Here is a 23,460-nt window from a genome sequence, read left to right as displayed (position 1 = left end):
AAATAGCCAAAGTAATATTGAATAAGAAAACCAAAGTGGGAGACATCACAATCCCAGACTTCCCTCTATAAAGCTGTAATCATCAAGACACAACAGACACATAGACAATGGAATAGAACAGAGAACTCAGAATTGGACCCACAAATGTATGGCCAACTAATCTTTGACAAAGCAGGAAAGAGCATCCAATGGAAAAAAGAAAATCTCTTTAGCAAATGGTGCTGGGAGAACCAGATAGCAACACGCAGAAGAATGAAACTAGACCACTTTCTTACACCATACACAAAAATAAACTCAGAATGGATGAAAGACCTGAATATGAGACAGGAAACCATCAAAACCCTAGAGGAGAAAGCAGGAAAAAACCTGTCTGGCCTCAGCCGCAGCAATTTCTTACTCAACACATCTCCAAAGGCAAGGGAATTAAAAGCAAAAATGAACTATTGGGACCTCATCAAGATAAAGAGCTTTTGCACTGCAAAGGAAACAATCAACAAAACTAAAAGGCAACCAAAGGAATGGGAAAAGATATTTGCAAATGACATACTGGACAAAGGGCTAGAATCCAAAATCTATAAAGAACTCACCAAACTCCACACACGAAAAACAATAATCCAGTGAAGAAATGGGCAGAAGACATGAATAGATACTTTTCCAAAGACATCCAGATGGCCAACAGACACATTAAAAGATGCTCAAGGTCACTCATCACCAGGGAAATACAAATCAGAGCCACACTGAGATACCACCTCACACCATCAGAGTGGCTAAAATGAACAAATCAGGAGACTATAGATTCTGGCAAGGATGTGGAGAAACAGGAACCCTCTTGCACTGTTGGTGGGAATGCAAACTGGTGCAGCCGCTCTGAAAAACAGTGTGGAAGTTCCTCCAAGTATTAAAAATAGAACTACCCTACGACCCAGCAATAGCACTGCTAGGAATCTACCCAATGGATACAGGAGTGCTGATGCATAGGGGCACACGCACCCCAATGTTTATAGAAGCACTTTCAACAATAGCAAAATTATGAAAAGACCCTAAATGTCCATCAACTGACAAATGGATAAAGAAGATGTGGTTTACATATACAATGAAATACTACTTGGCAATGAGAAAGAATGAACTCTGGCCATTTGCAGCAACGTGGATGGAACTGGAAGGTATTATGCTAAGCGAAATACGTCAGTCAGAGAAAGACAGATACCATATGTTTTCACTCATGTAGAACTTGAGAAATTTAACAGAAGACCCTAGGGGAAGGGAAGGGGAAAAAATAGCTACAGAGAGGGAAGCAGGCAACCCATAAGAGACTCTTAAATACAGAGAACAAACTGAGGGTGGATGGGGGGTGGGGGAGAGGAGAAAGTGGGTGATGGGCATTGAGGAGGGCACTTGGGATGAGCACTGGGTGTTGTATGTAAGCCAATTTGACAATAAATTATATTAAATAAATTTAAAAAAAGAAAAGAAAAGAAAAGAAAAGAAAGCATAGTTCCACTGGATGCCTTGACTTCAGATTTCTGGCCTCCAGAACCATGAAAAAATAAATTCCCGTTGTTTTAAGCCACCCCATTTGTGTGTACAGTTGATCCTTAAACAACATGGTTTGAACTGAATAGATCCACTCATAAACAATTTTTATAGTACAGTACTATAAATGTACATTCTCTTCCTTATGACTTTCTTAACATTTTTTTTTCCTGTACCTTACTTTAATCATGAGAATATGTATATAACACATATAACAAACTGTGTTAATCAACTGTTATTGGTTAAGGCTTCCAATCAATCATCAGTAGATTATTCCTAGTTAAGTTTTTAGGGAGTCAAAAGTTTTATGTGGATTTTCGACTGTGCAGGGGTTTGGAGCCTCTAACTCCTGCATTGTTCAAGGATGAACTGTACTTTATTACATTAGCCCTAGAAAATTAATGCATTGGCCAAGGTAGCACCTGAAATCACAGCTCCAAAATGCTTGTCAAATTTCAATTTATGAACTCATCACTAAGAAAATTCCCCTTTTAACACACTTCTGATGACAGTGGGTCATTTTAATTAAAAAATTCTTATGTGGTGGGGTGCCTTGGGTGGCTCAGCCGGTTAAGTGTCCAATTTCAGCTCAGGTCATGATCTCACAGTTCTTGGGTTCTAGCCCCACACTGGGCTCTGTGCTGACAGCTCAGAGCTTGGAGCCTGCTTTGGATTCTGTGTCTCCCTCTCTCTCTGCCCCTGACCCACTTGTGCTCTGTCTCTCTTTGCCTTTCCAAAATTAATAAATGTTTAAAAAAAAAAACAAACTTTTTTTTTTTAATTCTTATGTGGTAAAGGTTTCACTTCCTTCTCCTTTTTATTGTTGGATCGACAAAACTTATTTCAAATATTCTAGATAAAATCTTAAAGATAAAAGTGAATCACTGTATCTTTTCCCAACATATATGCAAACTTACCTAAGTTTTTCCAAGGCACTTTCCCGTTCAATGCGAAGTTTAGCTAAAGATGTGTTCTCAGCTTTAAATTTTTCTATTTCTGTTTCCAATTCAATTACTTTCTCTCTCAAAACTTGAGATCGAGCACTGTCACCTATAAAATAGGCCATATATATTGAACTTCACAAAAGGTCTTCAGCAGCAGAAACCAGCTAGCTATTAATACTAAGAGCCAAAAATATGGTAAACATCTGTACTATTAAAATGCACAAGAAACAATGCCTCTGAAAAAAAAAAACTATATGAACCTGACTTTCCAGATAAAACCAATCTAAATTTAAAAAAGACATTATTCAACTGAAGAGTAACAATCTACCAATGAATTAACATTACATATAAAAAGAAATCATTCAAATAATTTTTAAAAAGCTAATACATATGTTTTTTGTCTTTTTGATAACAGCCAATATTGTAATAACTGTATGGTGACAGATAGAAACTAGACATATCATGGGATCATTTCATAATGTATAAAAATACTGAATCACTATGATGTATACCTGAAACTAATACTGATGTTGTACATCAATTGTACTTCAATTTAAATATGTATATATGAACATGAGTAAGTAATTCACAAGACATCTAAAGCAAATAATTAACATCAAAATCAAAGTTTACTCCCACTAATCACGGAAATACAAATTAAGATGTTTTTCACATACCAATTTGCTATTTCAAAGAGTAAAAAAGCCAACACTTCTGTTCTTCCACTACCCTTTTGAAAAATTGATTTCCGCACAAAAATATGCATTGCAACGTTATTTCTAATAGTGAAAAATAATTTAAGTATCCAACATTAAGGAAATTACTGAATAAAATGATGCTGTATTCACAGTGTTCTGCAACCATTTTAAACAATTTTTTAATGTTTATTCATTTTTGAGAGAGAGAGACAGCACAAGCAGGGGCAGAGAGAGAGGGAGACACAGAATGTGAAGCAGGCTCCAGGTTTTGAGCTGTGAGCACAGAGTCGACTCAGGGCTTGAACCCACAAACCATGAGATCATGACCTGAGCTGAAGTCAGATGCTTAACCAACTGAGCCACCCAGGCACCCTATGTTCTGCAACCATTTTTAAAATACACAAAAGTGTTTTAAAGAAATGGCCAGTGCATATTATACACCTGGTCAAAGAAGATAAGGTAATTTTTTTGTTTTTTGGTTTTGTTTTTTTTTTAAGTTTATTTATTTTGAGAGAAAGAGACTGGAGCACGGGGGCAGAGAAGGAGAGAGAGAGAATCCCAAGCAGGCTCCACACTGTCAGCACAAAGCGCAACGTGGGGCTCAAACTCACAAACTGTGAGATATGACCTGAACCAAAACCAAGAGTCAGATGCTTAACTGACTGTGCCACCCAAGCACCCCAAGAAAGAAAAGCTAAGCTTTTTTACTTTTTTTTTTAAGTTTATTTGAGAGAAAGAGCAGGGCAGCGGGGGCAGAAAGAGAGAGAGGGAGAGAATCCCACAAATCCTGAGAAAAGACCTGAGCTGAAACCAAGGGTCAGATGCTTAACTGACTGAGCTACCCAGCTGCCCCAAAAAAGATAAATGTCAGTTTATTTTTTTTTTATCATTTTTTTAAGTTTATCTATTTGAGAGACAAAGACAGCACGAGTGGAGAGGAGCAGAATGAGAGGCAGAGTGAGAATCCCAAGCAGGCTCCATGCTGCCTGCACAGGGCCCAACACGAGGTTCAGACTCACAAAACCGCGAGATCACGACCTGAGCCAAAACGAAGAGTCCGGCACTTAACCGACTGAGCCACCCAGGCACCCCAACATAAGTTTTAACAAATGTCTGTACCATATTAAAAATACATAGGAAAAATGACTGGAAGGAAAAATTCCAAAATGGTATCACAACTACCTTTGGATAGTTCAGTTATAAACATTTTTCATTCTATACTTAAGCTTCCAAACTTTCTGCAAAAAGTACTACCTTTAAAATCAAAGTATTTTTTTAAATAGTTTAAGTTAGGGGCATCTGGGTGGCTCAGTCAGTTAAGTGTCCAACTCTTTCTTTTTTTTTCATGTTTGTTAATTTTGAGAGAGAAAAAAAAAGAGCACACGTGTGGGCAGGGGAAGGGCAAAGAGAAGGTGAGACAGAGAATCCCAAGCAAGCTCTGCCCTGTTAGGCCAGAGCCCAATGTGGCGCTCAATTCCACAAACCATGAGAGCATGACCTGAGCGGAGATCAAGAGTCCAACACTTAAATCAACTGAGCCACCTGGGTGCCCCAAACGTCCAACTCTTGATCTTGGCTCGGGTCTTGATCTCAGGGTCATGGGTTCAAGCCCTCTGTTGGGCTTCACACTGGGCAAGAAGCCTACTTACATAGCTTAAGTTATAATTTACATTTTTTTCAATGTTTACTTATTTTTGAGAAATAGAAAGATGGAGTGCAAGAAGGAGAGGTGCAGAGAGAGAGGGAGACACAGAATGTGAAGCAGGCTCCAGGCTCCCAGTTGTCAGCACAGAGGCAATGCGGGGCCTGAACTCACAGATGGTGAGATCATGATCTGAGCCAAAGTTGGATACTCAACCGACTGAGCCACTCAGGCACCCCTACAATTTAAAGCACCTGTGCTTTGGTAGGTATTCACAGTTTACCACATGATATGATGGAAAGGAGTTTTCCATATAAGTTTTAGAAGTCCATCGCATCAACTATACAACCATTAAATGGAACGTGGCAGATGTGTAAGCGGGAAAAATCAATCTCCAAAATTTATTATAAGGTGAAGAATGGCCTATAAAAAACGTGTTTTCAAAGTGTGTGGATTGCTCAGTCAGTTAAGTGTCCAACTTTGGCTCATGTCATGATCTCACAGCTCCAGGGTTCCAGCCCCACATCAGGCTCTGTGCTGACAGCTCAAAGCCTGGAGCCTGCTTTGGATTCTGTCTCCAGTCTCTCTGTCCCTCCCCTGCTCACACCCTCTCTCTCTCTCAAAAACTGAATAAATATTAAAAAAAAAGTTTTTAAGTGTTTTCATTTGTGTAGAAAGAAGATTACATACCCACTCCCACATATGCTTTCATATGCACAGAATCTTTTTAGAATATACAAATGAAATGGGAATGTAAGTTCCTCTAGGAAAAGGAATAGGAACCCAAATATAGGGAAGAAAGGAAACTTCAATTTTACTGTATTTCTTCTTGGTCCTATCTAGCAAGTTAGCGCATGAGTAGTAAAAAAAATAAAAATAAAAAAATAAGTAAATACAGAGTCATTTTAAAAAGTGCACACACAAAGGTTCACCTCATCGTGACACAAACCACAAATTGGATACTCTAGTTACAAAAGAAACTTATGTTACCTCAATTCATAATGAAGCAATTAATGTTACAGCCTTGAGAATAAGACATAGGCTTAAATTAGAAAATCTGAAATCAGAATGCATCCATATCTTTTGTACTAGCGGCCATTACATTATTTAGACCCACAAAACAAATCCAATTTTAACAATCACCTACTTAGACTTCTACTGAGCAACTAGAACGATTAGGATTTTAAGTGTTCTGATAAGATACCCCTACTGATAAGATAAATGTTAAATTTATAACATTCTGATACCTATTTTATAATGCTGACTTACCAGGTGGTTGGTCTTGACTTGGGTTTAACTTGGGTTCACTTCCCAAGTGTGAATCTGATTTGGGTTTCCGTTTCAAAGCAGGAAAGAATTTCATCATGAGATCTGACGTAGGAGGAGGGCTTGTGCTCCTACTGGATTTCCTCAAGTCTTCTCCCTTCCTGACTGGTGCGACCTTCCGTTTTATTGCTTTGTCTGGTACACATATTTCACTCTTATTAGGGTAGGCTGCCTGAGGAGTCCCATTAGTGACCTCTGTCCCAAGAACAGCATCATGTTTAAATGAATTCTCTTCAAGGTCAGTCCAAGTTCTTTCATCATCAAAGTCAATTTTACTCATACTTACAGATGAGGGTCTTCTTGAGGACTCAGAAACTTTGTTTTTCAAGCTTTCTATTATGATAGACTCATCACTACTATAATCTTTATCAGACAAATCTAAATCAACATCTCTCCTTTGATCTTCTTGCATCCCAGTGTCCCTAAAAGGCCCCTTACCATCACAGACCTGTGGACTGTCTTCTCTGCTGCTGAAACCCCTCTCTTTATCGTCAGTTGATGGTTTTATGGTAACATCAAGTTGTTCCTCAGAGTCGGTGCTACTGTCACTGTCCACGGCACCTTCGTCATCACCTACATTCCACCGAGTCTGATTTTCAGAAGTGCTAGTTTGGAATGCTTTCCTACTGACTTTACAAGACTGTTCCTTATGCGCTTCAGGTGAGGACACTGAATCAGTCTGTTTGGGTGCGACCTCACACTCACACACATTATCAGGTTCAGTACAGTCTGGAGCCTCATTGTGGTTACACTGAAGAACGGGATCCAGTGTCACCATCTTCTCCTGCTGTACGGCTTTGACAGGGGTGGAAGACAGCCGGTGCCCTTTGCAGATCTGCTGGTCCCTCTCTAAGATTTTCAGTACAAATGAAGAATTACTGGAAAATGAGATTTCATCAGCAGCTTGCTCCAAAAACAAAAATTCATCTAACTCCAAATTTTCCTTTTCCTTTTCTCGTTCCCACTTTTCTAACTTTTTCTGAAGAGAAATGTCAAGAGAAGATTCTGACTTTTTCAAGGTCTCATTTATTGGGCTCTTAGAAGCCATGCAGCTGACCAGCCCTGCTGAAAGAGGAAGTCTGTCTCTACCTGGTGTCTTATTCCAGACTTTGCAACCAACATCACAAGGTTTTGCACACTCGGGCATTTCTCTACTATTAGATTCAACTTTTTTTTCTAATTTGATCTGGTCTCTAAATTGCCCATCACATTTCTTCCCTGCCAGTATTTTCAATCCTGATGGAGAAAGACTTTTCCTGTTGTTACCCTTAAGCACTTTTGGCTTCTGACTAAGTGTGACAAAACCACTGCTGGCCCTAGCTTTATTGTTCTTTTTAACAGGAGGGTTCTCTGTACACAGTTCTTTGTTTATTAGAGCAGTTTTCCGCTGGAATTGCTGTCTATCCATTTTAAACACAGGTTGGTCCTCTGAAATGCTCTGATTAGGCACTAGTTTACTTTCTCTCCCTTTCTGAGACTTAGATTTAGCATTAGTAAATCTAGCTAAACCTTCTCCTCGTTTCAAAAATGGTTGTTTTGGCTTTGCTTTGATTCGCAATGATCCTTCTGCTTCCTAAAATAAAGAATATTTGAATTAATTCTGGTATATCCAAGTTATCTCAATGTTCTTTTTAAAGCAAATTATAAATAAATCTCTAAAGCCTCATCTAACTTAATCAAGATAGTGGCAATGCCTACCCTTAGTTGTTTTCGTTTCAGTTCTTGTTCTTCCAGTCGAATTTGTTCTTCTAAGTAGTCTTCAAATGTCTGTTTCCTCTCTCTGATAGCAACTTTAATAGGCCTAATCATAAAAATAAAGTTATTTAGCATGCAAGTCAAGATGTGGTGAATATCTGCCTCAGTGTGCCTGACAGAGATACCTCTGATTACACTGAGAACTAACCGTTTTCAAAGTCACAGACCCCGTATGAGAATCCAAAGAAAGCTATAATCCTACCCCATCTCCCAAAATACAGAAAAATACAACGCTCTACGCATGATTGGAAAAAAAAAAAAAAACCCTTCTGAAGTTCATTTTTTGCCTACAGATTATATAACTTTAAAATATACTTTGAGGAGCGCCTGGGTGGCTCAGTCATTGAGCATCCAACTTCAATTCAGGTCATGATCCCATGGTTCGTGAGTTTGAGCCCTGCGTCGGGTTCTATGTTGACAGCTCAGAGCCTGGAGCCTGCTTTGGATTCTGTATCTCTCTCTGCCCTCCCCCACTCACAGTCTGTCTCTCAAAAATACATTAAAAATTTCATTAAAAAAATAAATAAGAAGAAAATATATTTTGAAAATACTTCATCAAATAAGCACTTTAAGAAAGATCCTTGACAGGGGCGCCTGGGTGCCTCAGTTGGTTAAGTGCCAACTTCAGCTCAGGTAATGATCTCACAGCTTGTGAGTTCAAGCCCTGCGTCAGGCTCTGTGCTGACAGCTCAGAGCCTGAAGCCTGCTTCGGATTCCATCTCCCTCTCTCTGCCCTTCCCCTGCTCACACTCTGTCTCTTAAAAATAAATAAACGTTAAAAAAAATTTAAAAACAAGATCCTTGACAATGTAATAGAGCAATAATCAGAAGTAATTTGCCCATCCATAACATCTATTAAAATATGTCAAGTATTTAAGAAAATAAGAAACAATCTCAATATTGATAGTTTATATTTGTCATAAGATTTTTAAATTCTGTAACTAAGCTTATCCAATTATAATTTATAAGTGACACCAAATGTGAGACTCAATATTAATTTGTTTTGTCTTTGCCAAAATAGGATTTACCTAACTATTTGAGAGAAGATTAATTTTATCCAGATTTCTTCTCTTTGGTGAAAAAAGTTTGCTCAATTCTTCCAAAACAATGCAAAGCTATCTGAACTGACAGGTCTCCCCGACCACTGTCTGTTGCTGACAATATGTGGTAAGTTGTAACTTCAACATTATACTTAAAAGCATATTCAAGCAAAAACAAGAAAACCATGGGTCTTTTATAAAAAGAAAGTGCTCTACCATAATAGCCGGCTATTACATTAAATTGTCACACTTCTTATTCCTTTCAACATGGATGATACCTTTCTTCAATATTAGCCACTTCTGAAGAATCACCAATTTTTTTTACATTCACATCTTTCCCTTCCTGAATAGGTTCGGCCACTTTCTCCCAACATGGTGAAACACCTTCTCCTAGGATAAAAATTAGGAACAATTTAGTTCCAAAAATTAAAGAATAACATCTTAAAACCTGAGAATTTTACAAGTTACTATGCTAAAGTAATATTTATCAAAAGTAATATATGCCAAAGATTTTAGAACCCTCAAGGATTTCTTTATTATGACTTCTTTATATGACTTTTTAATATGATTTCTTTAATAGGAGATAAACTACAAAACCCTAATTAAAACATGACACTGTTCACAAGGTAAATGTTATGGGCTTTTCTAAATTAAAAAAGACTAGGAGCACCTGAGTGGCTCAGTCGGTTAAGCATCAGGCTCTTGATTTCGGCTCAGGTCATGAATTCATGGTTTGTGGGGATCAAGCCCCACTTCCAGCTCCACACTGACAGCATGGAGCCTGTTTGGGGTTCTCTCTCTCCCTTTCCTGCGCAGGCGCTCACTCTCTCTCTCAAAATAAATAAATAAATTTTTAAAAAATTAATTCATTAAAAAAGACTAAAAAGAGAGCTGTAACAACTGAATGTAACAGATGAACTTGATTGTTCCTGGTTTTTTTAAAAAAACACATATTTGGGACAATAGTGGGAATTCTAAAATGAATTTAAATATTAAGGAATAGTATTAGAGAATACTATCTATACAGAAGAATATCTTAATTTTTACTTGATGTGTGCTGAAATATTGGAAGTGATGTAACATAATGCCTGCATATTATTTGCAATGAAATGACTGAGCAAGTTACATTTAAATGTAGGCAGAAATACAGATGTATAGATATACATACACACATAGAAAAATATGTAGACAAAGTAAATACAGCAAAATATTAACTGCTGAATCAAGGTCTATTATTAATCATTGCAGTAGTCTTTCAACTTTTCTGGATGTTTGAAATTTTCCAAAATAAAAAGGTAAGAGAGTATACTGCTTAAAAAATTTTTTAAAGGCATGTGACCTTTCCATATTCTAAATCAGAAATAAAATATTATGCACAAAGGTGCCCATTCCTAACTAGTAAGGGTAGACACCTTTTCTCATATTTTCTGCACTTTTTTAGAACTTTCTCCAAAGAACATATTCATGAAAACACCATCAAAATTGAAAATAAAATTCAAATTAAAAATATTGGAAACAACTCAGCCCTACTGCAAAGAACATTAAATACTGATATATTATTTGATGACCAGCATGATGACAACCATTAAAATTATGGTTATGAAACTATGAAATTTACCATTATGTTTGAGTAGGAAAAGAACACATTATTTTCCATCTTGGCTGGGAAAAGAACACAATTATACAATATTTTACAGTTACAAAACGTAAAAACAAAAAAAAGTGGAAGGGGGAATGGGGCACAGAAACAGCACTTTAAAAAAGGGAAAAAAAAGACCAGAAGAAACTACACCAGAAATGCCACAAGACCTCCATGAGTTTAGACCATCAGATGCTGCCAGTTCTCTGGCAAAAACATGTTGAGAGCGAGGAATACAGAGGTACAGTGAGGGCAAACCGAGTGTCTGGGAGTGGACGGAATTTCTCTTCTGAATAATAACTGCCACCACCAACCTATTTCTCACATTTCACATCTTCAATCATGTGCCCCTCCACTACCACACATACTACATAACCTCAAACTATTTCTAAGCTCTCAGAGAAAAATAGTACACACAGAACCCACCATCCCCCTTTTTGAAGACCCCATGCTACCTTGAGAGGTTTGAAATCAGTATGAGTATTGCGATTGTTCTCAGAAAGTCACAAAATTCTGTGTCCAATCCAGGCTCAATGGTTATGCAACATGTAGGGGCTCATAATTAAAGCCACAGGCACGGGGGACAGGGGAAAAGATGCAGAAAGGACTTTTCTTGTCTTAGCACAGCTTGGAAACACTGCTAGCTAAGTACAAAAGAGAGAAATAGAAGTAACTCACCTATAGGATAGTCATGGTTTTCTTCCTTCAAATCATTGTTTTTCACAAGTGCTTCTTGATATTGTGCCTCACAAAACAAAGTGAGAGGAGCACCAGTTTTTGCAGTTAAGACAAAATCTGGATGAGTAGTTCTACAGAAGTTGTTTTGTTCATCAGATAAAATGTTGGAAGTGTGTGTTTTTTCTTGGGTTTGATTCTGGTAGACATGTGATGGAAGGAAGGGCGAGGTTTTCTCTACAGTGGTTGAATTTCCTGGAGATCTATATTTCTGGCTCTGACCATCAGGCAGTAGGGTTAAACCTTGCAATTAAAAAAAAATAGTTGAAAAAGAAACAAAAATTATCAAAACTAATGACTTCCTAGAACATTTTCGCTTCTACCTGTTAGTGATCCCTACCTACCAGGTTTTCTCCAAAGTGATAAAAGTATTTTTTCCTCCTTATATTAGGAAACTCTATTTAACAAAATGATGAAATTTAGAAGTCCAAAATGACCGCTGCATAATTTGAATCAAGGGTATGTTCATACGACAACTGATGTGCAGACAGTGTAGACCTGGAACAGCTGCAACACAGCCTGCTTCTGGAAGGCACCATTCATCTTCCATCTGTGAGAAGCACTGCTGGAATTCTCAACTCCGCAGCCCCACAACAAACACAGAGAGCACCAATGCCAATGGCTGTAAATGATCTGAAGAGTTCCCTAAAGACAAATAAGCTCCCTAAAGACACCCGGGGTGCCTGCGTGGCTCAGTTGGTTGAGCATCCACCTTTGGCCCAGGTCATGATCTCATGAATTCAAGCCCCACATCAGGCTCCGTGCTGACAGCTCAGAGCCTGGAGCCTGCTTCAGATTCTGTGTCTCCCTCTCTCTCTGCCCCTCCCCTGCTTGGACTCTGTGTCTCTCCCTCAAAAAAAAGTAAAAAACATTGAAAAAATGTAAAATGTTAAAAAAAAAAAAAGTGAAGGGGCACCAGTTGGCTCAGTCAGTGGGGCATGTGACTTTTGGTCTCAGGGTTGTGAATTTGAGCCCCAAGTTGGGTGTAGAGATCACTTAAAAATAAAATCTTAAAAAAAAAAAACAAAAACCAGAAGGGGCACCCAAGTAGCTCAGTCAGCTGAGCATCCAACTCTTGATTTCAGCTCAGGTCAGGATTTCAGGGTTTGTGCGTTCCAGCCCCAAGTTGGGCTCTGTGCTGACCACATGGAGCCTGCTTGGGATTCTCTCTCACTCTCTCTATCCCTCCCCTGCTCACACTCTCTCTCTCTTTCTCCCTCTCTCTCAAAATAAAGAAATATTTAAAAATATATAAATCGAAGAAGAGAAGACACAATGTGAAGGGTTTTATAAGAGCCATGCCACCCATCTCTCAAACCCTCTGCCTCATCCCAGATCACAAATAAAACTGGAAATGAGGTAGGTCTTCATAGACTATCAGGCTCAAACTCCTTTCTTTTATAGAACAATACTCTCTCCATCCAAAGATTTTTTTTAAGTTTATTTATTTTGAGAAAGAGAGCATGAGTTGGAGAGGGGCAGAGAGAAAGGAAGAGAGAGAGAATCCTAAGTAGGCTCTGCGCTGCCAGTGGAGAGCCCAATGCGGGGCTTGAACCCATAAACCATGAGATCATGACCTGAGCCAAAATTGAAAGCCAGACGCTCAAATGACTGAGCCACCCAGCATCCCCAAATGTTTTTGACTTATAGTCACCTCACTTCAGACTGAAGATGTCTTTGATAAAAGTGCAATATCCCAAAGTAGCAGTTCTCAAAGTGTGGTCTGTAAACCCCTGAAGGTCTCTAAGATTCTTTCAGTGCATCCACAAAGTCAAATCTATGTTCATAAAATATTAAGATAGTATTTGTCTTTTTTACTTCATGCACTAATGGTGCAAGAGCAAAACAGAAACTCGTGGTACCTTCATTCAAAAGCAGGACAGCAAAACAGTGGCACTAAACTGTGCTAGCAGTCACTGTATTAGTTACCACAAAAAACAAACAAACAAACAAAAAACAGGGGTGCCTGGGTAGCTGAGTCAGTTGAGCGTCTGACTCTTGATTTTGGCTCAGGCCATAATCCCAGGGTCGTGGGATAGAGCCCCACATCAGGCTCCATGCTGGGTGTAGAGCCTGCTTAGGATTCTCTCTCTCCCTCTGCCCATCTCCCCTGCTGGTGCTCTCTCTCTCTCTCTCTCTCTCTCTCTCAAAACAAACAAACAAACAAACAAACAAACAAACAAAGTTTTATTTAAGAATGTCCTAGATAGGAGCGCCTGGGTGGTTCAGTTGGTTGAGTACCCAACTCTTGGTTTGGCTCAGGTCAAGATCTCACGGTTGTGAGATTAAGCCCCATGTTGGGCTCCATGCTGAATGTGGAGCCTGCTTGGGATTCTGTCCCTCCTCAGCGCACTCTCTCTCTCTCAAAAAAATAAAATAAAAAGGTCCTAAAGTTGCAAGAATTATTAATTTTTAAACTGAATTTGAACTGTTGAGTTCAAGTGTCATTTCAACATTCTATAGGACAAAACAAAAAGTGCATAAATCACTTCTACTGCAAACCAAGACATAGCTTGGTTTGAGATGTAAGCTTGACTAGGCACTTCTCTCAAAGAACATCATTTTTACTTGAAAGAATAAATGACAAAACTATGATGATTTAAACCTTCGTACTTGGCAGACAGTTTCTCAAAAATTAAACAAGCGAGCCAGTCACTTCAAAGAAAATAACTACAGTATTTAATAGTAAAACTTGAAGTCTCTAGTAAAAATTAGAATTTATTAAACAAACCTACCACCATGAGCTTGACAGCTTCATAACACTTCAAGACTTTAAAAAAAAAAAAAAAAGACTTAAAAAAATTTTTTTAATGTTTATTTTTGAGAGAGAGAGGGAGAGCACAAGTTGGGGAGGGGCAGAGGGAGAGAGAGAGGGAGACAGAGGATCCCAAGCACCTCAGCGCTGACAGCAGAGAGCCCCATGCAGGCACTGACTCAAGAACCGTGAGACTATGACCTGAGCCTAAGTCAGACACTCAACCAACTGAGCAACCCAGGCAGCACCCTGCTACTTCAAGACTTTTACGATGAGCTCTGTAGTGGTATTAATGGATATAATTTTTTGATATTATATGATAAAATACACTTAAGTATATTTTAAAGACCTACATAACTCAGTGAACCACTACTTTGCAAATAACCAATGCACAATTTTACTAAATCATGCATGATAAAAGAGCCATTCAAAATGCCAAGATATTCCAATATATTTCATGTACTAGAGTATAAAAAAGTTCATTAATATAGTTTCAGACTCCATACTTTGAATTATCACTAAGAAACGGCCAATTGTTAGGTTTGGGTGCAATATCAAAGAAATAACTACAATTATTTGAAAAGGCTATTACAGTACTCTTCTTTCCCTCTTCCAAGTAAACATCCATGTGAGGCCGAATTTTTTTTCACATGCTTCAATCAGAACAACATAACTTAAGAGAATGAATGCAGAAGCAGATAGGACTATCAGCTGAGCTCTTTTAAACCAGAAGTTAAAAGAGATATTCAAAAATATAAAACTATGCCATTCTTCTAATTTTTTAGAAAAACCTCTTCATTAAGTTAGTTATGATAACATGTAACTGCTTTTTATTTTAATGAATTAGTTTTTTAATTTCTCCAATTTAATTTCTGATAGTTAAATATCAACAGCCATAGCCCACAGAACAAATACTCTGGAGTCCTCATTAATTTAAGAGTGTTCAGTGGTCCTGAGACCAAACAGTGTTAAAAAATCACTGTCCTAAAAGCAATGTGCCATAACTGAAAGGCGCTAGCTTTTATATCAACAATGCTGAAACTGCTTCCTTATTGCTCTACCGTAGCGCTATTTCTACGTTAAAAAGTATCACAGGCTGTTATTGAAATGATCTGGATTATCCTCTTACGTATTCCATAAAGGAACCCTGACCCATTCAACTATTTCAAGACACACACCATGTTCTCTACATTTACTAAGATAAACGTCCTAATTCCCTAAACCACTCTTCATCTGATACATTTCTCATCACTACCACTACTACTATTCCCTGAATCCCATCCAGCTACTTTGCACATTCATCTGCCAATGTCTTTTATTCTTCGTATTCTCAATGCCCAGTGCAACCTCTGAACAGAACAGGCACTTTTGTGAATCAGCACTGTGTCTCTGGGAAGGTGCCATCAAGAAGCAAACACATGTTCCAGATCACTATTTCTCAAACTAAGGGATACAATCCATTAGTAATGTTATCATCAGAATCATGACTGGTACTTTTTTCAATGAATGAGATTAGGACAAAATAAATAGAAAACCTCCTTACAACATGCCAGGCACACCAATAGCGACTGATTTATGAAATTTCTTTGAAATTATGAGTCACGATTTTAAATGTTTTTGTTATAATGTGGTATGGTGAAACATCTCTCAAAACCACTACTAGAGATCAAATTTACACAGGTTGGGGCGCCTGGGTGGCGCAGTCGGTTGAGCGTCCGACTTCAGCCAGGTCACGATCTCGCGGTCCGTGAGTTCGAGCCCCGCGTCAGGCTCTGGGCTGACGGCTTGGAGCCTGGAGCCTGTTTCCGAGTCTGTGTCTCCCTCTCTCTCTGCCCCTCCCCTGTTCATGCTCTGTCTCTCTCTGTCCCAAAAATAAATAAAAAACGTTGAAAAAAAAAAAAAAAAAATTTACACAGGTTTACAGTCCCCTGATAAGCACATCGTGTTTTCCGTTAATTGATCTAGTATACAACAAAAGATCTGTCATCTGCCACCACAGAAAATATTTTTGGTATGGCTCCTCTGCTGACCAGAGTAGCCTCTACACATATTTTACCATTATGACCCTGAGGAGTTTTTCATTCTTTTTTTTTTTTTTTTTTTTTAAAAGAGAGAGAAAGAATCCCAAGTAGGCTCTGCTTTATCAATACAGAGCCTAATGCAGGGCTCGATGCCACAAACCAGGAGACCATGACCTGAGCGGAGACAAGAGCCAGACACTTAACTGACTGAGCCACCCAGACACCCTATGGAGTTTTTCATTCTTCAGGCAGGGGTTGTAAGCCAGTAGCCCTAGGCCAAATTTGGCTCTACATCTTTTATTCTGCTAGGTCTTTTTAAAATTTTATAGGGGCGCCTGGGTGGCTCAATCGATTAAGCATCTGACTTTGGCTCAGGTCACCATTTCACAGTTTTTGAGTTCGAGCCCAACACAGGGCTCTCTGATGTCAGCACAGAACCCACTTTGGATCCTCTGTCCCTCTCTCTCTCTCTCTCTCTCTCTCTCTCTCTCTGCCTTTCCCCCTCTCCCCACTCATCTGCTCTCTCACTCCCTCTCTCTCTCTAAAATAAATAAACATTAAAAAAAATCCTTAGGGGTACCTGGGTGGCTCAGTCAGTTAAGCATCCGACTTCAGGCTCAGGTCATGATTTCACGGTTCATGGGTTCAAACTCTGCATCGGGCTCTGTGCTGACAACTCAGAGCCTGGAGCCTGCTTTGGATTCTGTGTCTCCCTCTCTCTCTCTGCCCCTCCCTCTCTCTCTCTGCCCCTCCCTCGCTCATGCTCTGTCTCTCAAAAATAAGTAAATGTTAAAAAAAAATTAAAAATCTTTAAACTTTTATTTTATAAATAAATATGACTGCCGTTAAGCAGGGCACACATGCTCCAGAATGGCCCAGCTCCCACCTGTCCCAATCATATAACACCACCACCATTTCATAGTTATCTGCAAGGCCCCTAAAGAAACTGGGGTTCACCACATATGATAGAGTAATGGTAGAAAAAACCTGTCAAACAACTAAAGGTGAGAAATGTCACTGTTCACTGTTGAGCTGACTGAAGGCTCTGTGTAAGCACAAAGTACCTGGGAGTGGTTGGTGCCCAGACACAGTAGTGAGCAGCTTCTCTTGTTCTTCCAGAAGTCTCTGTAGTTGCTCGAAATGCTGCCTCCTCAGCTGTTCCTGCTTCTTCTGTTGTACTTCTTTCAGCTTTTTAAACATAAAACTTGATTAAACTAACTTTACATTTCTTTAGGGATCTTTGCTCCTTACATTTATCTTAACCCCTCTCATCTCCTTTTCGTATCATCTCTAATACAGAGTTTCAAAGAGTGATCCCTAAGTAACTACATCTGCCACCCAAACTCTAAAATCCTATTTTTTATGAAGGAAACATAGAAACAGAAAAAGTCATTTGAATCTGTAGATTCTTACAATACGATAGGTATCAGTACATTTATGATCAACTTTTCCCCTTTAATATCTAATCAGCCATTTCCAATTCGGTTTTTGCCAAACGAAGCAGAAACTTAAAAGACATTGTTATCTCAAGTGTTGTATGTTACATATCAAACCTGTGTTAATGTTTCACATTAGATAAAAGGCAAAATTTGGTATTTTGAGGATTTCCCAGGCAAGGGGAAGAAACTGTTCATCAACAGAAACTTGCAATAATGCAAATACATTAGGCCAAATCCTGTTGTACCTGTTCAAGCTTTTTAAAAAGTGGGTCTTTATAAGGCACTTCTTTGCATTCACTTGAAAGATCTGAGACAATGTCATTTTTGTTATCTTCCCAGTGTCCAGGAGCACCCTGACATGCCACTATTTGTGGTTCCTCTTTAGTTAAAGGAAACACTGCATGTGTTTCAGACTTATTTGATTGTAGTTTATAAGGGCTGTTAGAGTCCAACTTCTGTTCTTCATGAAGTGAATCTTCTTCACTTATAAAGGTGAAGCTATTTGAAAAATGAGTGGCTTTAACAGGAAAGCTGGTAGAAATGTTCACACTTGCTTGCTGCTCTTCGTCTGCTTCCAAAATAGGAAATCCACGATTTAATATGACCCCAGCCCGAGAAGGATTGGTCATCCACTGGGTTAGGAAGCTCTGCCCACTATTTAACTCCGAAGAGGCTGGCATCAGGAACATTTTAGTCCAACGACACTATTATATTTAAATAATATACAAGCTGGAACTGCTATTAATTTCCAATGCCTGTAGAAAGAAGATGCCAACAAAAAACATCGGTTAAAGCTGTTCTACCCAAACCGCGAACCAGCACAAAAATCTACTGGATATTTCAAATTCAAAAGACTTAATCAGCAAAGCAACTGCGCAAGAAGTTACGTGGTTTTTTTTTTTTTTTTTTTAAGTCTTAAAAATATCCAAATTGAGTGAATCAAAAACCTAAGTTCCTTGCTGACAGAATCAGGATATAGATGTTATTTAAGGCCTTGACACTGGGCGAGATCACTAAGTGACTGAGGGTACAAAAAAGAGAAGATGTAGAAAGTAGTGTCCTGGAGACCAAGTGAAAAAAGTGTTTCAAGGAAGAAAGAGACGTGTTAAATGCTGTTAACAGACGAAGGGTGAGAACTGAGAACTGATCTTGGAATTGAGCAACGTAAAGGTCATGATAACTTTGATGAGAGCAGCTGGAAGGGAGAGGGACGCTGCCAAAGCTTAAATGGAGGAAATACATGAAAGAATGAGAAATTAAGGACAGCTAACTCTTCCCAGGAGTTCTGTTATAAAGGGAAGGAAATAAATGGAACGGTGGCCGTACAGGGAAGCATGGTGAAGAATGATTTTTTAAGACAGGAGAAATAAAAGCATGTCTGTAGGCTAATGAGGATGGACAGAGGAGAGAATTAGTATAGCCATGTCTCTGAAGTGAGGGGTGAGAACATCTAGTACCAAAGCGAAATGACGTTTCACATTATTTTTCAGACACAATTCTAGATTTTAACTTTATCAATATAATACAAAAGGAAATGAAAAATGGCAATTTGGAGGCATACATGTATTTATTTAGCTTTGTACCTAGTGTCTGAAAAAAAAAAAGATACAAGCAGAAAAAGAAATACAGATGCACAAACATTACAATATGCTCACACTCACTCAAGTGGAACAGAAATTAAAACAGTAATGACATACCAGTTTCCACATACCAGGTTGGCAAAAACTAAAAAACTGATAAACCCCAGTGTGGAAAAGAAATCTTCCATAAAGCGTCATTTGGGAATGTAAACTGGTAAAACCTTTTGAAGGGCAATTTGACACTATCTATCTAAATCGTAAATGCACAGAAACTCTGACTTAGCAATTTCACACGTAGGCATTGTGTGCTATATTGGCACAAGCTCACGTTTGTAACAAACCGAGATTAACTTAAATGTCTATCAAGAGGGGACCGACTAATTATGGCTTTTATATTATGCAACCGAACAGAACAAGCAAGACCAGGTACTGACTGATATGGCCGTCTTGGAACACCCAAGACACATTGTTAAGTTGACAAAGGCAAAGTGCAGAGCAGTGTGCAAGAGATAAAGACAGGAAAGCAAGGTTACCTGGACCTGTGCTGTCCATTCTGGTAGCCACTATTCGGCACTTGAAAGTACTCAGTATGACTGACGAACTGAAAGACAGATGGTGTCACTTTATCAAAACCGGATTTAATGGAATTTTAAATCAAGTGACTGCTGTTTCCCTTGTTGCTTTACTGCACTCAGCGACCTACGCTGAAAATACGTGTCCTCCATCTTCTGAAGCACAATCCTGAAACAGCGTCATGAGTCGAGCTGTTAAAACTCCTCAGTGCGTTAGGTACAAATGCTGTGAATCACCAGTTTGTACAACTGTCCAAATAGAAGACAAAACGACTGCTCGCAAACTACTCAATAAGCAAAGACCAAAGTGGCGGTGTGATTTTTACCACTTTTGAGAACCACAGCTACTGAGACATTAAAAAAAGAGAGAGAGCGGCGCCTGGGTGGCGCCGTCGGTTAAGCGTCCGACTTCAGCCAGGTCACGATCTCGCGGTCTGTGGGTTCGAGCCCCGCGTCGGGCTCTGGGCTGATGGCTCGGAGACTGGAGCCTGGTTCCGATTCTGTGTCTCCCTCTCTCTCTGCCCCTCCCCCGTTCATGCTCTGTCTCTCTCTGTCCCAAAAATAAAAATAAAAATAAAAATAAAACGTTGAAAAAAAAATTAAAAAAAAAAGAGAAAGAAAAAAAGGAACTGTTGCTACAGACAACACAGATGAGTAATGTTGAGTCCAACTCTCAACAAATTCACACCTGTATGTTCCCATTTAATATGAAGTTCAAGAACAGGCAAAATAAATGTATAGGTACAGAAGTCAGACTCATGGTTATCTAGGAAGCTGGGGGTTGGCATCATTGACTGAGAAGCGGCTTCTGCCTTTGGGGACGATAGGGAGTCTTATTATCTTTAACTAGCGGGGATTACTCTGGTGTATACATTTGGGTAGTACACTTAAGATTAAGGAAGATTACTTAATATCTGCTATTCCTGAATAATTTTTGAAAATCTGTTCTAAGCGAAGTAATTCTAATTATTTTTGAGATGACGCCTTTTGAAAAAGGACCAACATTTCATCAAAACCAGCCAGGTAATCTTTGTTAAACTGAAGTGACTTTAGCAGGAAACTTCTGAAATCCGAATTTAGAGACACAAGCTACAAGGTTATTCTGTAACATTGAAAACTAGAGAAGTTCCCTACTAGACTGACAAGCCCAAGTCTCCTTGTGCTGCAGCATTCAAGGCATCTGCGTCTTCCCACACTTAACACCTCTGTTCCTTCCTTTCAACTTCATGACTATGATCTTCAAAGTATATTTACTGTCAGCATGAATAAAAATAGTTTCACTTCATCTGCTATTTATTGCTGGGAAGGCCTTGCTAAAGGGAACATACATATATATAATATAGCAAAATGTCTACCAAGGGTTAGTATGTGGACTAGGATTTTCTAGACAATAAAATCTGTTTGAAACAAATGGACAGCCTTGCAACCTCCAAAGACTGCTATGTAAACGTTCTTAAAGCAGTCTGGGGGGATACATTTTCTGCATTCTGAGGGGAAAAGTGGATACAAACAGTTAACTCAAAGCCATCCTCAGACCGTATAACTAGTTGGTTAGGGAGGTGATTTAACAGTCTCCCAAATACAAGTCCTCGAACGCCACGAATGCACAGCAAAGCTTTGAAAGACAAGGAGGACTAGGGTGATGACGGGCCTACGCAAGGACAGAAAGCAAACCAACTTTACACTTTCTCGAACCCACTGTGTCCCCCGCGCCTCTGAACAGCTGTTTGAAGTAAAGCCCAAACCACAGGCGGTGAGAGTCCCTGAAAAGAAGGCTCCCCACAAAAACAGCGTTAAGCTGGGACGGCCACAGAAGCGTTGGCCACCGTCGCACGGCCGGCGAGCGTGCCGCTCGCTTGGCGCCCAGCTGAGCCAGCGCTGAGGCCGGAGCAGATCCCTCCCACGCACCGCCAGCACTCTTAGGCGCAGGGCGACAAACACACTAGCTCCCCCGCGCCTCTGCCCACACATTACCGCTCCGCAGTCCTCTGGCCTCTCAGTCCACTCAAACCACAGCGAAAATCGCCACTGCATTTATGAATGAGCCGCCACAACCAGCACCTCCGGCCGGAGCCCCGCCCCCAAGTCCGGCTCCGCCCCTGACCCGAGGGCTCCTGGGAAATGTAGTTTCCACCGGCCCCCTCGGCGCTTGCGTGGGGGCACCGGAGAAACCCGCGTAAACTACCACTCCCGGCGGTCTCTCAGGGACGGACGTTACCTAGGGTCTCACTGAGAGGCGCCTTCCGCCTGGGCCGCGGGGCTAGTGGCTGGAGTAGGCGGGCTGCTGGGCGGGAGGGAAAAAAAAACCGTTCTTAAAGAGAACTTCCTGGGCAGAGCAAGCCCGCCCCCAACCCCAGTCCCGCCTTGGAAACTAGGGATAGCGCCTTAACGAGAAGTCGGTCGCCGCGTTCAGAGAAAAGCTGGGAACCTAGAGATTCAGAGCTAACAACCTACAGACCAGTGCTTTTAGAGGTGATGTGCGCGGGGGAGGTGCTTTTTGTTTAACGTCCGTCTATTTTGTTTTCCGGTTTGGCTGGGTGTGACAGTGCTCACAGGCACTCACCAGACCAAGGTAAACGGGTGAGAATTCACTCCAAAAATAGTCATCACTCATCATTTCTCGTACAGCTAATACATGGTTTGGCTGTGTGTGGCCATTAGATGTTAAAACTCTTTATTTTAAACACTGAAAGTGCAAAATTCAGAAAATGTTTTCCTTATTGCCACCACAGAGGGTTGTGTAGGTAGAGAACAATGCGGTGCAACTTACCGTAGCCTACACTACCCGGGCTTCATGTCTGCAGAGGTATTATAATTTAGTGGAGAATTGATATTATATGTAGAAAATTAAATTTGATTCCTAACTCATACCATATACAAACAAAGGAACAAAAACTCAGGAAATATAGCTAATCTGGGACAGGGAAGGATGGTCTAAACAATGGAAGAAACCCCGAAAGGAAACATCAATATATTTGTCTATAAAACTTTACAAACTTCCAATGCCAACAAATGAAAATATATGTACAATATTTAAAGAGAAATATTAAAATTATTCATTTCTAAATAATTCTTAAAATTTTTTTTAAATCTTTATTTATTTTTGATAGAGAGACAGTGGGTGAGCAGGGGAGGAGCAGAGAGAGAGGGAGACACAGAATCTGAAGCAGGCTCCAGGCTCTGAGCTGTCAGCACAGAGCCTGATGCAGGGCTCGAACTCGCGAACTGTGAGATCATGACCTGAGTGGAAGTTGGACGCTCAACCGACTGAGCCACCCAGGCACCCAAATATCTAAATAATTCTTTTAAAATCAATGAAATGAACATAAGCATTCAATATAGGAAAAAGATAATGAGGACAGCAGTAATACAAATTGGGTATTAACAAACGAAGAAATGTATTATTTAATTAGCAATCAAACGTATGTAAATTAAAATAAGATGCTATTTTTTTACCTACTAAATTGGTGAAGTTAAAACAAACAAACAAACAAACAAACAAACCTGTATTATTCAATGTGGGTGAGGGTGTGCTGAAATAGGTATTCTCATCCATTGCTGGTAAAGGTGTAGATTGGCAAACATTTTTGGAAAGTGATTTGGCAATGACTTTTAAAAATTTTATGCCTATTATATTAAAATTTATAATAGTCAAAAATAAAAACTGAAGCATCTAAAAATTAAATCAGTGAAAGTATATTTATATTATAGACTATTATGTAGCTAGTGGAGATCATGTTTTGAAGATATATTTAGTTGTCATGAGGGAAATATTCAATAT

At 39.5% G+C, this 23,460-nt stretch overlaps 2 protein-coding genes across 9 annotated transcripts in view; one reads left to right on the top strand and one right to left on the bottom strand.

The window, feature by feature from the left end:
* Nucleotides 1–23,460, bottom strand: part of CENPJ (centromere protein J) — a 59,601-nt gene that overhangs the window by 33,458 nt on the left and 2,683 nt on the right. For 4 of the 8 annotated variants that reach the window (XM_058690629.1, XM_058690669.1, XM_058690677.1 and 1 more), the window contains exons 1-9: nt 21,654–21,764; nt 19,641–19,848; nt 17,773–18,282; nt 17,153–17,276; nt 11,256–11,555; nt 9,217–9,328; nt 7,842–7,944; nt 6,087–7,716; nt 2,451–2,583 (exon numbers count right to left, since the gene is read on the bottom strand). In XM_058690629.1, the coding sequence (XP_058546612.1) occupies nt 2,451–2,583; nt 6,087–7,716; nt 7,842–7,944; nt 9,217–9,328; nt 11,256–11,555; nt 17,153–17,276; nt 17,773–18,216 (2,846 nt within the window). In that variant the 5' untranslated portion in view covers nt 18,217–18,282; nt 19,641–19,848; nt 21,654–21,764. Of the gene's footprint in view, nt 1–2,450; nt 2,584–6,086; nt 7,717–7,841; nt 7,945–9,216; nt 9,329–11,255; nt 11,556–17,152; nt 17,277–17,772; nt 18,283–19,640; nt 19,849–21,653; nt 21,765–23,460 lie in introns of those variants that run through there. The other 4 variants (XM_058690638.1, XM_058690646.1, XM_058690654.1 and 1 more) reach the window with 4 other exon arrangements.
* Nucleotides 21,965–23,460, top strand: part of PARP4 (poly(ADP-ribose) polymerase family member 4) — a 121,523-nt gene continuing 120,027 nt past the window's right edge. Inside the window, exon 1 of the mRNA XM_058690589.1 lies at nt 21,965–22,151. The gene's annotated coding sequence lies outside the window, so the exon portion shown is untranslated. The remainder of the gene's footprint in view (nt 22,152–23,460) is intronic.

This window comes from Neofelis nebulosa, chromosome 1 (genome assembly GCF_028018385.1).
Source record: "Neofelis nebulosa isolate mNeoNeb1 chromosome 1, mNeoNeb1.pri, whole genome shotgun sequence".
Taxonomy (NCBI): Eukaryota; Metazoa; Chordata; class Mammalia; order Carnivora; family Felidae; genus Neofelis; species Neofelis nebulosa.
Note: the sequence above shows the minus strand (reverse complement) of the source record. Positions and strands in the feature narration are given on the sequence as shown.